The 16,716-nt window shown below is 34.7% G+C and overlaps 1 protein-coding gene across 1 annotated transcript; it reads left to right on the top strand.

Moving 5' to 3' along the window:
* Positions 1-2,210: 2,210 nt before the first annotated feature.
* Positions 2,211-8,048, top strand: LOC140822820 (probable boron transporter 2). The gene is made up of 12 exons (XM_073183716.1): positions 2,211-3,550; positions 3,975-4,057; positions 4,146-4,338; positions 4,409-4,547; positions 5,130-5,295; positions 5,470-5,636; positions 5,736-5,909; positions 6,022-6,117; positions 6,390-6,527; positions 6,631-6,950; positions 7,051-7,321; positions 7,546-8,048. Exons 1-12 carry the CDS (start codon positions 3,447-3,449, stop codon positions 7,858-7,860), a joined length of 2,166 nt encoding a protein of 721 aa, XP_073039817.1. The 5' UTR covers positions 2,211-3,446; the 3' UTR covers positions 7,861-8,048.
* The last annotated feature ends 8,668 nt before the right edge of the window (positions 8,049-16,716 follow it).

Raw genomic sequence — 16,716 nt, 5'->3', positions numbered from 1 at the left:
TATACCTATTGGGGCAAAATTATTATTTGAATTAAATAAAATTAAAACTATTTGAATTTATATTTATTTCATAAAAAAATAAAATATATAGACTTTCGTTTTCCAAGCAAATTAGGAATATCACGAGAAAATTCAATTAAATAAACAAATTGTCTTGTCCTTTATTTAGTCGGTCTTTGAACGATAATACAAGGACTTTTTTTTTGAGTTTTGCAAATGTCTTTTTGCAATTTTGGTTCTATATATTGTCGAATTTCGGTATCTTTCTTTGTTTTGGGCAATTTTTTGGTTGCGCAAATACTAACAATTTTGATTTTGATGATAACAATACTTATTATTGTGTTTCTAGCATATTTAATCAAACGTGTAGTTGCTAGATCAAGTTGGAAGCTGAAACTCAAATTTAACCAAGTTGAAAATCAAGCGAGCTAAAGTTTTTTGATGATATCTCAAAACTCGGTGATGCAAATGACCAGCAACCAAAATGGATGAAAAAAAAATCAAATTTTTACAAATCATATTCCGTTCATTTGGGCTGATTCGGATGTTATCGAGACAAGCTGATAGTCGCAATATCAAGTTGAATGTTGCCGAAACAAAAATCAACTTGACATATGTAGTTCTGGTATTTTAGTCATATCTATAAGTTCGTTAATTGAAATAGAATGAATCAACATGCGTTACAAATATAAGACGATGATCTATAAATCATATTCACGAGTAAAAGTCTGAATCAGAGCTTAAGAAGGTAAAAAACCATGATGAACTTACTGGTTCTGAACATGATAAAATCAATAAAGCTGAAATCATCAGAGTTGAATTCAACGTACCCCAAATCACCAGATCTCATATCAACATATCCAAATCAGCAGAACAATTCGACAGCGATGAATCCAGCAGCGGTCGATAAAAATGGTCAGCAACACGAATATGATTGTTTCAATGTCAGAAATCGTACAAAAATTTTCCAAACAATTATATTATTGTATTCTAATGTTAATATAATTATTGGATACTATAAATACAACATCTTAGAGATCAAACAAGAGCTTTTGATGAAAATTCAAAGCATAGACAAAGTATAAGAATAAAACAAGCTAGAATGAGAGCAATCTCAAGAAGAGAATATGTAAGGATATATTTGAGAGATAAATACAATGTAAATGATTAAATCTTCACACACAAATCACTCACACAAAAGAGAGTTCGAACTTCAATAAATAATTGAATGATATTCTTTATACAAAGGCATAAAAAATCGTGTTTGTAGTCTTAGCATATGAGATGTTAAATATTATACGGATTGTGAGGTTGTGCCCTATAATCGAGAGTGTGCTAGAAGTTTTGATTAGTTAATTGATAAGTCCTAACTTGAAATGAGTTTATATAAGGTGTTGCAAAAATCAAAGTCTTCTAGTGAATCCTTCCTTACTAAAAAATGAGTGACGTGAGAGTTGTTAATCTCCGAACATTAATAAACGAATTTGTGAATATTTACTTTATTGATTTAGTTATTGTTGTTGTTTTTAGATCCATTTTTAAAGTATTTTATGTATATTTAAAATATCAAATTTTTGTATACAAAGTGTTTAATAAATACTACAATCACACTATTTTTATATATTCAACTCCATATATTAAATGTTTTACAAATATTTAAATCAGTTTTAGAGAGATTATATTAGCGTCTTCCGTTTGATTTGAAAATCAAACTCGAATTAATTATATGTGTTCAATATTTTAGCTATTGTAGCTCAATACTTGTCTCCAACCAATCCTAAGTCTTTTTTCGAAGTTACACTGATATATACAGTGTCACAACAACTCTCGATAAAAAGTAAAACTAACAAAAACGAGAACAAAATAACATACATAATCAAAATTACAAAGTGACAACATGACATACCTAAAATACAATTTTTGTCCAAAAAATTGTTTGAAGTAACCAATATATTAAATAGAATATATATTAGTAGAAGAACAAAATGAATACTAGTTAAGTAAACACTTATTATTATTGGATGAGAAGGGACAAATTAAATATTATTTATAAATAAAAATATATAATATTTGGGTTCCCCTTCCTGTCCGCTGCAGCTCTCTTCTGCACCCTGCATGTATATTCTCTCGCTTTAGACCATGAAATACAGCTAGAACAAAGTAGCGTATTAATACACTCACACGCCATTTTTGATTTCCTTATAAAATACTACTTTTTCCATCTTCAATTATTTTCTGTTTGTTTGCTTGCTTTGGGCATCACAAAGAGTTATTTATTCTTACTCACCGCTCCACTACCTTTGCTCACTCACACCAATTATCCCTCCTCTCTCGCAGAGTTGTTTCTCTCAAAATTTTTAATAATATTTATATAAAAACGGAAGGAAAAATTATAATAATACCTGCTGCATTTCTCTCTCTTTGCCTTGATTTGCTCATTCCTAGCTTCGTTTGTTCGTGTGGGTACATTGTGCGACTTTCGCTTCCTCGAAACCTCTCGAATCCCATTAAATTTAAGGTGTTTACAGCTGTGTTGTTTGATCTGTCCGTTTCATAAAAAGGGTCTTTGTTTCTGAGTAATGTAATTCTGAGGAGATACCATTTCTCAGATCTTACTCCCTCTGTTAATGCCCATTTGCTCAAAACTGGTTTAAAGAGTTTGATTCCTCTTCATGAATGATGGGTTCTCGCTAATTTTTCGGGTTTTTCTTGTTGTGCCGTTCTTCTTGGACTTGTGCTCAAGTGTTAATTCAGTCTTTTAGTAAATGGGGTCTCGCTAATTATTCCTGGAGTTCACTTTTGTCCCTTTTCAGTTTGCAAAATTTGAGACTTTTGCTGTAAGAATTTGGAGGTTAGGTATAATTGTTTCTACCATGTAACTGATCTTTAAGTATTCAATATTCCCTTTTTTCATCTCATTCTGTGAGAACTTGGCAGAGAGTATTTGACCTTTAATGTAAAAAAAAGGGTGCTGAATCCATGGATCTGAGCTTTTCCGAAGTCAACCGTTAGTTTAAGTTTCTAAAATAATGAAAGGAACCTGTTCATTTCGTTAATCGGAATTTTCGATCAGCTTTTAGTTCTTTTCTTTAATAATGTAAGCAGGCCAATATCCTTTCTCCGAAGGCTAATTCGTCGCTAACCCAATTCTTTTGTTCTTTCTAGTTTCCGTATAGATTAAAAGAAATGTAAAGTTTCTGATTTTTACATACAGTTATGAATTTGGACCTCTTGAAAGGTCCAAAGCATCCATAGTTACTTTATAGTCATTTTTTTGAATGATCAAATAGGTATTGTATTTATACCAACACATCTTTGTATTCTTGGATGATATTGACCTCTCGAGTCCCTTCAAATTTGTGTTTTAACGTCACTTTTAAATACTCCTTTTTGTCATATAAAAAAGAGAAAAGAATTGCTCTTGTAAGAGTAAATTTGGAATCATCATGGAGGAAACGTTTGTTCCATTACGAGGAATAAAAAATGATCTTAAAGGAAGGCTTCTCTGCTATAAACAAGATTGGATTGGTGGATTGCGTGCCGGTATCAGGTACCTGTAATTAACTATAGCTCAAATATAAATCCATCTTAATGACGCTAGTTATTATCTTTAGAGATGTATAAGTAGTTCATTATATGCACTGTACTTTTTCTTGGAGAACTGATTCTTGAAGGTTTTCCGATTTTCAATATTCTTTATTCTTGCTATCAATTTGGCGGTAATATAATGCTGTGGTTAATTTAAGTAATATCTACTGAAGTGAAGGAAGAAGTCGGTTGTTATCCTTTTAAGTGAAAAATATAAAATTATATGCGTAATTTTTCCAAAAGTTCAAGTTTGGACCCGTGGAGATCGGACCTTTTCTCGTCTAGGCTTCCTCTATGGAATTCCTAGGTCCATCCGTGACTTAATTCTTCCTTATACAACTTGAATGTGGATGCATGTAAGTTACTAACATATTATGGTTTTGAAGGATTTTGGCTCCAACAACATATATATTCTTTGCATCAGCAATTCCAGTTATATCTTTTGGGGAGCAACTAGAAAGAAACACCGGTAGGCTTGATTTTTGCTTCATATCATTGCTTTGCCATTATCTCGTATAAGGTAATTGTGATCCTTGACAACCCCCCAACTTCTGCAGATGGAACCTTGACTGCAGTGCAAACACTTGCATCAACATCACTTTGTGGTGTGATTCACTCAGTTTTTGGAGGACAACCACTGCTTATACTGGGCGTAGCTGAGCCAACAGTTTTAATGTACACTTTCATGTTCAATTTCGCCAAAGATCGCAAAGATTTGGGGCAGAAGCTTTTTTTAGCTTGGACGGGATGGTATTAAGTTTAAACTCTTGAATCTCAAGCATTTGTCTTTGGTTATGAAGCTTAACCTTCTCGTGTTTAGGGTCTGCGTGTGGACAGCACTTTTGCTTTTCTTGCTGGCCATCTTGGGGGCATGCTCACTGATCAATCGATTTACTCGAGTGGCTGGTGAATTATTTGGCCTCTTAATTGCGATGCTTTTCATGCAGCAGGCGATTCGTGTGAGTATCAGTGAAAGTTTCTCATCTTCCTTTTTTTGTTTACATTTTGTTTTTGAAGCGAAGCCTATTACAAATGAATATTTATTCGGCTGAGCATATTCATGTTGTTCTGCAAATAAACTAACTGTTACACCAGGGATTCTGCAAGAAAGTTTCTAAATTTTTAACTTCCTCAAAGGAAGTTAGAATCTGAATCCCATTTTAAGTCAACCTAATGATCTGAACAATGTGGTTTACCTTTGATTTGACCAAATAGATCAGAAAATAATAATTGATGAGCAATTCATTTAAAAATATTGGTCTTTTTGCGACAATCTGCTGATTTTCTCTTTTAGACTGAGTTTTGATTTATGGATTTCAGATCTACATATTTAAAATCTGGCATCAAAAAGTCGTGAGCTTTAGATGGTCTTTCCAACACATTTGTAGGCCCTATATCAGAGTATTCATAATTTCTCTAAAAAGTAATCATTCTAAATCAATTTACTGAAAATCACTCATCAAAACCAAATCCAATGATCCTAGCTGTAGTTGTCTTAAATTTTGGAAAGTTCTTAGCAGCCTTCTTGAATTCTCTTTTAGGGAGCTGTGGAAGAATTTGGAATTCCTCAAAGAGAAAATGCAAACGAAACTGCACTGTCACAATCCTGGCGCTTCGGAAATGGAATGTTTGCACTGGTTCTGACATTTGGCCTTCTTCTTACTGCGTTGAGGAGCCGTAAAGCTAGGTCCTGGCGGTATGGAGCAGGTTTGTTTAGACACTATAAATGAAATTACGAAAGAAAAAATCAATATTTTCATTAAAAAATATTCAAGTTTTTGGTTCCGTCTTTTTTTGTGCCCATGTCATAGGTAAGCACACTATTTTGTTATTTATTTTTCATATATTCCTAGTTTGCTAACTAGTTCAAATATAATGAAGGATGGCTGCGAGGATTTATTGCAGACTATGGTGTCCCGCTGATGGTGCTTGTGTGGACTGGTGTATCATATATACCAGTTAATGATGTTCCAAGAGGAATACCACGTCGACTTGTTAGCCCAAATCCATGGTCTGCAGGTGCCTACTCAAATTGGACAGTCATAAAGGTGCTTCAAATTAGATTTCCAATATTTTGAAAGATGAGTTTTTACACTTTGTGTGGTTTTTAATTTGAAGCATTAAAAAAAAATTTGGATTGTTGACAGGATATGATGAATGTTCCTCTACTTTATATTATCGGAGCATTTATTCCAGCCACAATGATCGCTGTACTTTACTACTTCGATCATAGTGTTGCATCTCAGCTTTCCCAACAAAAAGAGTTCAATCTAAAGAAGCCTTCCTCTTATCACTATGATCTTCTGCTATTGGGATTTTTGGTGAGTAATTGCATCGTTCTTATCGAGTAAACACAGCTTTAATAGCTACTTCACATACTGGACTTGAGTGTACTTCATAGTACAGCCTTTTATTCTCAATATTCTTGGTCAGGTCATATTGTGTGGTCTTATTGGCATTCCTCCCTCCAATGGCGTTATTCCACAATCCCCAATGCATACCAAAAGTTTGGCCACTCTGAAGCATCAGGTAATATATTTAACAATTGCTTTAGCGGAAGCTGGTGTCAGTATATATTTAGTACAATACGTTAGTGAAAAATGAAAAAATTTGATCTGGGGTGCACTTGAAATTTTTAGATTTCTTACAAATGATATAGGATTCTTTGTGATATTTACAAAATATTGGTAGATTGAACAGCTTTATTATCATTTTTCTTGCCATAAAAGTCGTGGTGCTAGTAGACTTGATATCCTTCAATATCGAATAATCGAACTTGTCTCAATTTCTTACTGAATCAGCTTTTGCGGAACAAGCTGTCTTCAACAGCTAGAGAAAGCATTAAAAAAAATGCAAATTTGTCCCAGCTGTATCAGAGCATGAAAGAAGCTTACAATGAAATGCAAACACCTCTTGTTTTTCAAACTCCACCTGCTCTGGTATGTTTTGAATCAATACTCATATTATACGTCTTTTGAGTGGCTAAAACCATCTACATATATGTAAACTTAGCACGTGTCTCTAATTCAACTCTTAACGCAGGGACTGAGAGAGTTGAAAGATTCAACAATCCAACAAGCTTCAACAAGTGGTTACATGGATGCCCCTGTAGATGAGTCGGTTTTCGACGTGGATAAGGATATTGATGATCTTTTACCCATGGAAGTTAAAGAACAACGCCTAAGCAATCTACTTCAATCATTGTTATCTGGAGCATGTGTTGCTGCCATGCCCCTTTTAAAAAAGATTCCAACTTCAGTCCTTTGGGGTTACTTCGCCTTCATGGCTATCGAAAGTTTGCCTGGAAATCAATTTTGGGAGAGAATATTACTGCTCTTTACTGCTCCTAGTCGACGATACAAGTATAGTTTTCCTTATAATTATTTTGTATTGTTTATTTGTATGTACCTTTCCATTCCCAGAGTAACTGATCATTTTCTGCATATTCTTGCAACATGGCAGAGTGTTGGAAGAGTATCATGCAACCTTCGTGGAGACAGTACCGTTTAAAACAATAGCCATTTTCACCTTGTTTCAGACGGTGTACTTGCTTCTTTGCTTTGGATTAACTTGGATCCCAATTGCTGGTGTCCTTTTCCCCCTGTTGATTATGCTTCTTGTCCCCGTACGACAGTATGTACTTCCCAAGTTTTTCAAAGGAGCTCATTTAACAGATTTAGATGCTGCAGAGTATGAAGAAGCCCCTGCCATAACTTATAATATATCCTTTGAAGTAAGTTTCTATGTGTATTTCTCTACCCATACTTACTAAATATCCTGGGGAGGATCCAAGATTTATAGGAGAGAGGCAGCTTGGTGGGAGATATATAAATTTTTTAAGAAATTACACACACAGTTTGAGTCACAATCCCTTCCCGTCATCTTACTTTCCTTCTGGATCTGCCCTTGTATATGTTGATGGATTGTATGTTTTATGTTTTTAACGTTAACGTACAGGATCAAGGCACACATGGACGATCCCCAAATATTGATAGTGCTGAGGTATTAGATGAAATTATCACAAGAAGTCGTGGTGAGATACGGCATGCTCATAGCCCGAAAATAACGAGTTCCACCCTATCACCCCATGAGGAGATGAGATCCGTTTACAGCCCACGTTTATCTCAGATGGCTTCGCCTCGGCTGACTGAAGTAAGAACCGAAAGAAGTACAAGATCAAGTGGAAAAGGATTCGAAATAAAGCAGACTCCAAGTCCACGTCCATCCCCACTCGGTAAAAGCAGTCACAGTTCATCTTCGTCTATGACCTGAAAAAAATTCTCTTGATAGATCCATCATTATAATCTCAGAATGGTTCTCGAGAGGTCTTGTGTAGAGTACTATGTTTTTAAGGTATTTTATTGGGTCTAACTTTTCAGAACTGTTTATTTTTGTATTTCAGTGTCACTACTCTATTGAAACTTTTGATCTCTATATGCTTATCGAAAGTGTTTATTAAAGCACATCATTCTGTCTGCAGCTCTCTCTTTTTTCTTTTTTTCATTTTTTTTTTTGAAAAGAACATATTTATATTAGCAGTCAAACAAGTCTGAAGATACAAAAGAACACAAGAAATAAAGGAAAACAATCACTATATACAAAATCATGTCTCAAGCAAGAGCGTCATGAGTCACTTGATTGACCGATCGCGAGCAATGTTGAATGGATGAACCATGTCATTGTCTCCGATCCGGTTCTTGTAATTGCACAATGGCGGACCTATTCTATTGAGAAGAGTGAACTCTTGCCAAGAAAAGTTTCAAGACGAGAAATTTTTATTCCGAAATTTGTTCAAAGTTACAAAACTGCTAGCGAAAGTTTTATGTTTCGAAGTTAATTTCTTTACAAAAAGCGGTTTAGAAAATAATATTTAGATATTATAAACGTGAATCTTACATGCACACAGAATTTTATATTTCATCAACACTGTATTATTTAATGTGAAATATTTATTACCTAAATCCCAATAGTTTCGAAATAAATTTTGAGCTCGCTCACATAAAAATTTTAAGAATATACGGCGGGTCGACTACCTTTTTTCTACTACATACACCTTGTTCCATCACTGTCTGTCTAATCACCCCCCCATGCATACATACACACATATAAATAAATAAATAAATATATATATATGTACATATATATATAGATAGTAATTATATTTTCCCTGGATACATTGAAACTTTGAGATGTGGCGATAAATTGAATTTGAAGTGATGTGAATGTCGTTTCAGCAATGAGAAACTCAGAACTACTTTTCCCTTTCACCGAGAGAATCTTATCTCATATGTTCTTATGCACTTTTGCTTTGCTTACCATAATATAGTTGCTCCTGTCACTTCAGGAGCGTGAAGTTGTTGATTTTGATGAATTTTGCTGACCAAATAAAAAAAAAATTAGAATATAATTTTCGAGTTATGTTTGGATTGATAAATTTGAGACAATGGACTTTAAATCCCTTGATTTAATCGACCGGACAAAATTAAAGTAAATTTCAAATCCACTACACATCAAATTACGCAGTTTTAACGTTATTGATGCGATTCGGGTGAAATGGGTGAGCCGGGTCGGGTGTTCCATCGGATCTGCTAACAAGATGATGAAAGAAACTGAGCAAGATAAATGAATCTGTGAGCTATAGCTTCCACTGTGACCTGCAGACAAGGAGATAACCACGTGAATGGGCGTCGTAGGGGTGTCCGGCGTGGCCACTCCGATGCTTAAGTCAGTGAATGATTCAAGCCAAGAACCAATGTAACCAAGTGATGGTTGTGATATTGGTGTGAATGAATGAATGTAAATGTAAAGAGAGAACATGATATTTATAGTAGGAGAAGTAATGATGACCTCGTTCTCCGTGCTACCTACTAATTATAGTAGGACGGCTGAATACACCATATATTCTGACATGTCAAATCTCATACTGGTCACATCCAGTCCACCTGATTTTGTCAACTCATCGGCATGGTGTCAGAGATGAGACATTCGTCTACATCCTATTCTGCTAGTATACTTGAGTGCGGCGCTCATATCGAGGTGGCTCGGATAGAAAGTTACCGAGAGCTTGTACGAGAGCCCGAGGAAAAGGTGTCCCGGATGTTCACTGGCCTGGCCTTCTGATGACCTATCTCCATAGATTCTCCCTGTCCTTGAGTAATCCCCTCAATGTCCTGGGTTGCTTGAGATCCGGGCTTCTGTGCAGATTTTCGCTCTCTTGGCCCGGATTTATCCATGACCCGGGCACTATACATGGCTCGGGACATCCCGGGCTATCAGTTATGAATATCAATGCAATAAAACTTTCTTCCTTTCTTATACAAACATATGGTCGACCTACTTCCCTAGCCAGAATATTCAGTTTATGTGCAACAATTCACTTGTCATGTCACCATTTGTCTTAAACTAAACCATCTATATACCTATTATTCGGTCCAACTATTTTCTTTTTAAAGTATTAATAGAGCACACATGCATGGTCTCTCTATATAAATATGCAACATATTTTTAATGATTTTTTAAATAATTTGTAAAACTAATCTTGTTGTGTACAACGAGAAAATATATAAGACTAATATATGTAAGGTGATATTAGACAACATCAACAATAAGACACGTCATTTTTCGGATTCATGAGCCTAATTTTGGCTTATAGTTGACACCCTAATAGATATTGCTCCTCCTGTCCACCCTTCAACTTATATGAGGCTTTGCTTCACCACAAATATAAAGAAATAAATTGCATATATAATAAAGATCAGAGATTTTGACCAGCTGATAATAAATGTTTAATCATAACAAATATTATGATATCAATTATTTATTAAGTGATGTTAATACTTGTATATATATAATTAAATTTTTTTGAGGTTCAAAATATTTTTGGGTATTGTATTATTTTAAAACCATTCATAGACATTTAGATTTGATTTATACTTGTGTATTCAACGCATGGTTCAACTATTCTGATATTTAGACAGTAATAGCTCTTCTTGTAAATTCTACGAAATTTCTTCAATATCTTAATCAGGTTCACGATCACTAACTTTGTTCCTCGTGTAAACTGCATTAGAAATCTACACGAAATTTACGTCGAGGTTAGATCGTTGAAATTCTTAAAATCCGACGGCGACAAGGCAGTGTTGTGAAGGAGAGAGTTCGGTCAAGAATTTTCAAGAAAAAGGATGGGGCTGAAATCTCCTTCCAAGTAGAGAGATGGAGAGAATCTAGACTTGATTTTTTTTATGTGTTTATTGTATATATTTGTGTTATGTATATTATAAACTCCTTGATAACACATAAATAAATATAATATTTCAAGCCTTCTATGATTCTAACATTATCAGGATTTTATATTTTCATTATTTTAAAAAAAATTCTCATAGAGTATTTTTTATACTTGAAAATATCATGCATAGTCAAATATTGATAATACATGATATATCTTTATATATGCATATATATTTATTTACATATCCATATATACATACACACACAGAGACATATATAAAATTAAATAACTATTATTTAATTAACTATTAATTAATTAATTCAAAATTAATTTAGAATATTTTATGAGAATCTTGTATATAGTAATCACCAATATTAATAGCATTTAGTAAATATATTCTAAATTCACTAAATAAATAATTGTAAATTCATTATAATCCTGATCGATGATCAGACAACGCCGATGTATCGATGATACAATTTTTGTTCATATAATGAAAAATGAAAATTTCGAACCACTAATCCATTTTGGCAGCTGTCAGTTTGTGAACCCTTTCAATATTCACTAAAACAGACAGTTCCATTCTTATCAGTTAATTAACAGTTCAGCTAAATTTCACGATTTTCAATAACATGTCAAAGCATAAATGTATCCATAACATATATCATCATATCAACATATATTTGTTCATTTCCTTTTATTGAATTCAGATAATTAGTTGTGAGTTTCGTATCAGCTCTAGCCTCTAATCAATGGATCCATCTATGTATAACCGCGGTACCCGACGGCGGGGACATCGGCGGCATTATTACCCATCCACTGAGCCTTAACCTTACAAGTTCGTGTTCGTGTTAGTCACGATCAACTCCCATCATTCAAAATATATCATCATATGCATTACTTATAAAAATCATGCATATACGTAAATTTGTTTAAAATCAAACATGCAACGTATTTTTCGTATTTTCATAAATATTCATATTCGTAACAACATATACATTTTGAACATGCAATTTTAGTGTTCAGGGCCCTGCTCGGACTGCTAACTCGACCAGGGTGCAAAATGACCATTTTGCCCCTAGAAACCCTGATTAACCATTTTACCTCTGGACCTCGAAATTTCGACCCGAAGCCAATCAAATTCCTTAAAACACCTCAAAACATGTGTATAATCATTTCCTAGATGTAAACTCGAGCCCATTCAATAACATTTACGAGTCTTTTTAAAACTTGGACTGGGGTCCTGGTCTTAACCCGATCAACCCGAAACTCAACCAAAATTTTTTAAACTTAAACCATGACTTGAACCTACATGACCAGCACTTAAACCCCTTGTTTCAGACCACCTAAGAACAGGGGCGGATCTAGGATGTGGAAACTGGGGGGGCCGCTTAGTTTATTTTGCGACGGTTTTTCAACTACCGTCGCTATATAGCGACGGTTTTTGAAAATCCGTCGCAACATTTGCGACGGTTTTGGTCAAAACCGTCGCTAAGCCAAAAAAAGGAGCCATCAAGTTTCGAACTCGGGCGGATCAAACGTTTATAATTGGCTTTAGCCACTGAGATACATGGACGTATCATTCATTTTGGGGGGGCCATATGTATATATATCTGTTTATATATTTAGTTTAAAAAAAATTAATATATACTAAAAACTTTTTTTAAATTTTTTGGGGGGGCCGTGGCCCCCGTTCGCCCTACACTAAATCCGCCCCTGCCTAAGAACCTCGAAAATGATCATACAACTGCTGGAAAAATTCTGCACTTGCACCCACCAAACCCTAGTGCACCTATCCTTCAAATAATCGACCCTAGCCCAAACACGACCGGACCAGCCCTAAACCAGACCACCCTAGGACCAAGACCAAGACGTGTTCCCTCTCCTAGACCGAACAACCCATGCATAAAGCCCTCATGCGCACAGACGTGCATGGTTCTACCAACGACACACGTGAGTCTCGTAATCGAGCCACACCTTCCCCGATCTACCATCGGCTCGCAACCACCCATGCATGGACCTCCCTAGACCACGAATTGGACCCACCAAGGTCCGCACTACGGCCTGGTTCAACCCTTCATGGTCGTGCCCTTCTCTTCCCTTTACCCAGTCGGCCCATCATAACTAGCACCCAAATGATCCGATCGGCTCTCCCTATAGCTCGACCCCTATCCTACTCCAGCACCTTGATACCTCAGATCTCGACATGTACAACTATAAAAACCTTGATTTCGCAGCCCCTTACGCAAACAAATCAAGAACGTGAGTTACATGTAAAGGAATATGCATATTTCGTGTCAAAATAGTATAAAACCTACACAACGTGATACATCTAAGATTTCTCATGCCAAAAACATACAAACCAACTTATATTTGAATGATGAGAAAAACGAGATATAGGTGCGCTTTTGCGTATTTACGCTAGAAACCTTTGAGATAATCGCGTAGAACTTGCACCTGAGAGACGAAGAAGGAATATGATATGATTTGGCCGGGCATGACGCGCTAAATCTTGCGATTAGAAGCCTCAAAGAATTCGGCATGGATAGCAATTAAGTTGGAAGATATTTCAATGTTATTCAAGTGCTAAATTATGAATAGAAAGTCAAATCAAAACCCCGGACCCGAGAGCCCCACGCTAGGGCTGCCAAACATTACCGCCCAGCGACAAAGACACTGTCCAGAAGATGAAGTCCAGAGAGTCTCGCGCTAGAGCGGTCAAACTTTACCGCCCCAACGTGCCTAGTCCAGAAGAGTTGGCGCTAAGGCGGCCAAACTTTACCGCCCAAGCACGCTGCATGCATGAAGAAATTTTTATTTACCTAATTTAGAGCCCAACTTAGTTAGGTAACTAGATTTTGTTATCTTTAGATTTTGTTAACAATATATGCACGAATTTTATTGATTGTAGACAATTAATTATTGAGTTTATACAATTGTTCTTGAGTTTTCTCTCAAAAAATAGAAGCTTTTGCTTTGTTCAAAATCAAACTTATCAAAGTTTATACTTTGTAGCGTTTATCGATTGTTCTTCACTCAGATTGTCAAAGACGAGTTCTTTGAAGGTTCGCTTGAATTTCGATTGTTTATCTCGTTAATATTTGTTGTCAAGTTCTTTGTAATTTAGATATGAATATTGCACAATTACTTGTTTCAAAAATATCGGGACAACACAGTCGTTTCTTTGTTTCATCGAATCGAGGGCGTGATTCCATATTCGAGCACGTTTGCTTTTCGTGGTCGAAGGATCGCATCAGAGTTATTTAAAAACCTTTGAATAATTTCGAAGGAGAGGGCTGGAATTTTCGAAAATGCTGTTACTGCTGGAAAATGAGAGGGGCGGCCGAAATGTTTAGCAGTAAGTGTAGGGTTTTTGAAGGTAGCTTTAATATAATAGTTAGTGTATAGTGAGCTCTTAATTAAAAATAATGGGATTAAGTAAAATTTTGGTCCCATTATGAATTAAATAAATCTCATTAAGCCCAAAAACACTCTCGAAAAATATTTCATTTAGGTATGTTTTTGAAAATATTGTCCGAACCTTCAAAAAGTCCTTCGATTTGCTAAATTTTGCGTACCGGTTCAAAATATGACCCGAGGAGTAAAAATACCCTACCAAGGCCCATTATCGAAAATCACTTTTAATTACACCATATATTAAATAATTAAAAAATTATTTAATAAAAATATTTTTCCTTAACTGTCTTCGGTCTCCATTCTTCATTCGAGCGCGAAATACTACTAAAAGCTCTAATAAATGAAACCTCGATAAACCGTGAAATAAAACACATATCCATGCAATAATCACGTATTTAACGCATCAAAATAATTAAACACATATCTTAGTAAAACCCTAGATTGTATGCAGTCAGGTTACGTAGCTCGAATTTCTTAGACCTTACATCTTCACTCATAAGCGATGAGTGAATCCCCAACTACAATTCATTGACTTCAACTTATTTCGAAACTACACCCAAACCTCGCCACATGATGACCCTCAATGGAGTCGGTAAACAGATTAAAGTGCATGCTAGTACTCAGAGCCTTCATGTTGTACTAGGTCAAAGGACTATTGGTGAACGACTATAACCGCAAACAATTCCGTTCAATAAATTATAACAACTGAAAAGTCCGATAGATTGTTGTTCAGTGCATAGTCAAATGATCACTCCTCTGTACGAATAAAAATCTCTATGCTCTTACAATGAAACATGACGTTTACATCACCGATAATAGTCTCAAGCTCGAGCGACTTTTATCCTAATTTTAGACGACTGAATCTGCTAAGAACCAGTTTAGAATATACAATACGCTTCCTAATCATGAGTTTCATAATCTTATGTTGAGACACAAATCTCATGTATATTCAAGAGCTTTATCTATGCAATTTGCATGAGTATATAGATAAACTAAATATCATTATTGAATAATACCATAAAATATTATTAAAATAAAAATTGTTTCACATAAAATTCAATAGAGCTCAAATCACAAATTTACTCGTTAGACACCTAATCTAACATTTTCCGATACTACTGGCTTTAGCGCCTTTACTTATGAATGAGGTCTGAGACGTTGAAAGGATGGGCGACAAGGGCAGGCATCAAATCAAATTTTAGGACACAGAAATTGGTGGATTCCATACACGAACACCATTGCTGTCTCTTAAAATATAAGGACCTCTGACCTAACATCTATTATTGCAAGTCCGATCCTTCGTACAAATATTCCCAACGTGATCTTCTCCTTTTTCTTTAATCATACCTCTTTATCTTCGCATCTCTTTACAAATTTTGGCTCACAAAAATTTATTACCAACTTTCATGTACATGGTTTTCCAAAAAGTACTGGTCAAAAAGTTTAGGGACAGAAATTTCGATTGGTCGACCTAAGAATATCGATTTGAAAAAGTAAAAAAATAATCTATGGTGAAAATTTTAAATGATGATGAATATTATATATATATATATATATATATATATATATATAACACTATAATTTTAAATAATTATATAACAAGTGGCTATAATTTCTTTCTTTTTATTTACAAATGGGAGAATGCTCGAACATGAGCCGGTATAAGACAAGTGGCTTTTGTTTTTTTGGACAGTAGTGGCTAATTTTTTTTTTTTTTTTTTTTCAAAACTGTCCAAAAGCTAGAATCCTAACGAGTTTTGGTTTATTGATTAAATGGTTATATACTCGAATACATACTATATTGTAGGAAAGGCGTTTTCTTCACGTCACATTTCTACTATAGAATCTAATTAATAATGGTGTTTCAATGTTTCACCTTTAAAGTTTACGAGAAAATCTGTTTTTTAATTAATTATATAAACCCTGATACAAAATATCTAGTTACTTCAAGATAAAGTGTCGGTGTCATCATTTTCAACGTCATGCCAACACTATGATGAAAATGACTGAAAATGAATTTCTTTTTTACATGTTAGCAGATTAAGACCGTGAATTGACAGTATAACTTGATAAAAAATAACCGAAAATACCAGTATGTGTATCCTAACTCTAGAATCCTATATATAAATAGCGATTGAGCAACCGATACATGAACTTCTTTTTAGATTTTCATAGGTTGCCTTGTAGAAATAATAAAAGTTGATTTTAAATTTGAATATCTTCCAATAAAAGATATGTTAGATGAGCTAAGCGATGGTGAATCATATGTGATCCATCCATTCAAACTTATAATATGAATCATTAATTAGTTGGTGGAGATGTGCATGTTTACCAGAATTATGAAATAATCAACCCTAATATTATTTGAGCAAAACAATAATATAAAAAAGGGGTTTTGTAGTGTAGGGATTAATTTAATCAAATGTCACATGGCACACATGTACTCGAACTAAGATATATTTCAATATTAGGGTTGGTTTACT

This window comes from Primulina eburnea, chromosome 2, assembly GCF_022965805.1.
Source record: "Primulina eburnea isolate SZY01 chromosome 2, ASM2296580v1, whole genome shotgun sequence".
Taxonomy (NCBI): domain Eukaryota; kingdom Viridiplantae; phylum Streptophyta; class Magnoliopsida; order Lamiales; family Gesneriaceae; genus Primulina; species Primulina eburnea.
Note: the sequence above shows the minus strand (reverse complement) of the source record. Positions and strands in the feature narration are given on the sequence as shown.

Excerpts from the sequence above, each read along its gene's own strand:
- LOC140822820 (XM_073183716.1), top strand. The coding sequence starts at position 3,447 with ATGGAGGAAACGTTTGTTCCATTACGAGGAATAAAAAATGATCTTAAA. Across the intron at positions 4,339-4,408 it reads TTTTTAGCTTGGACGGGATG|GGTCTGCGTGTGGACAGCAC; the intron begins GTATTAAGTTTA and ends TCTCGTGTTTAG. Across the intron at positions 6,951-7,050 it reads GCTCCTAGTCGACGATACAA|AGTGTTGGAAGAGTATCATG; the intron begins GTATAGTTTTCC and ends GCAACATGGCAG.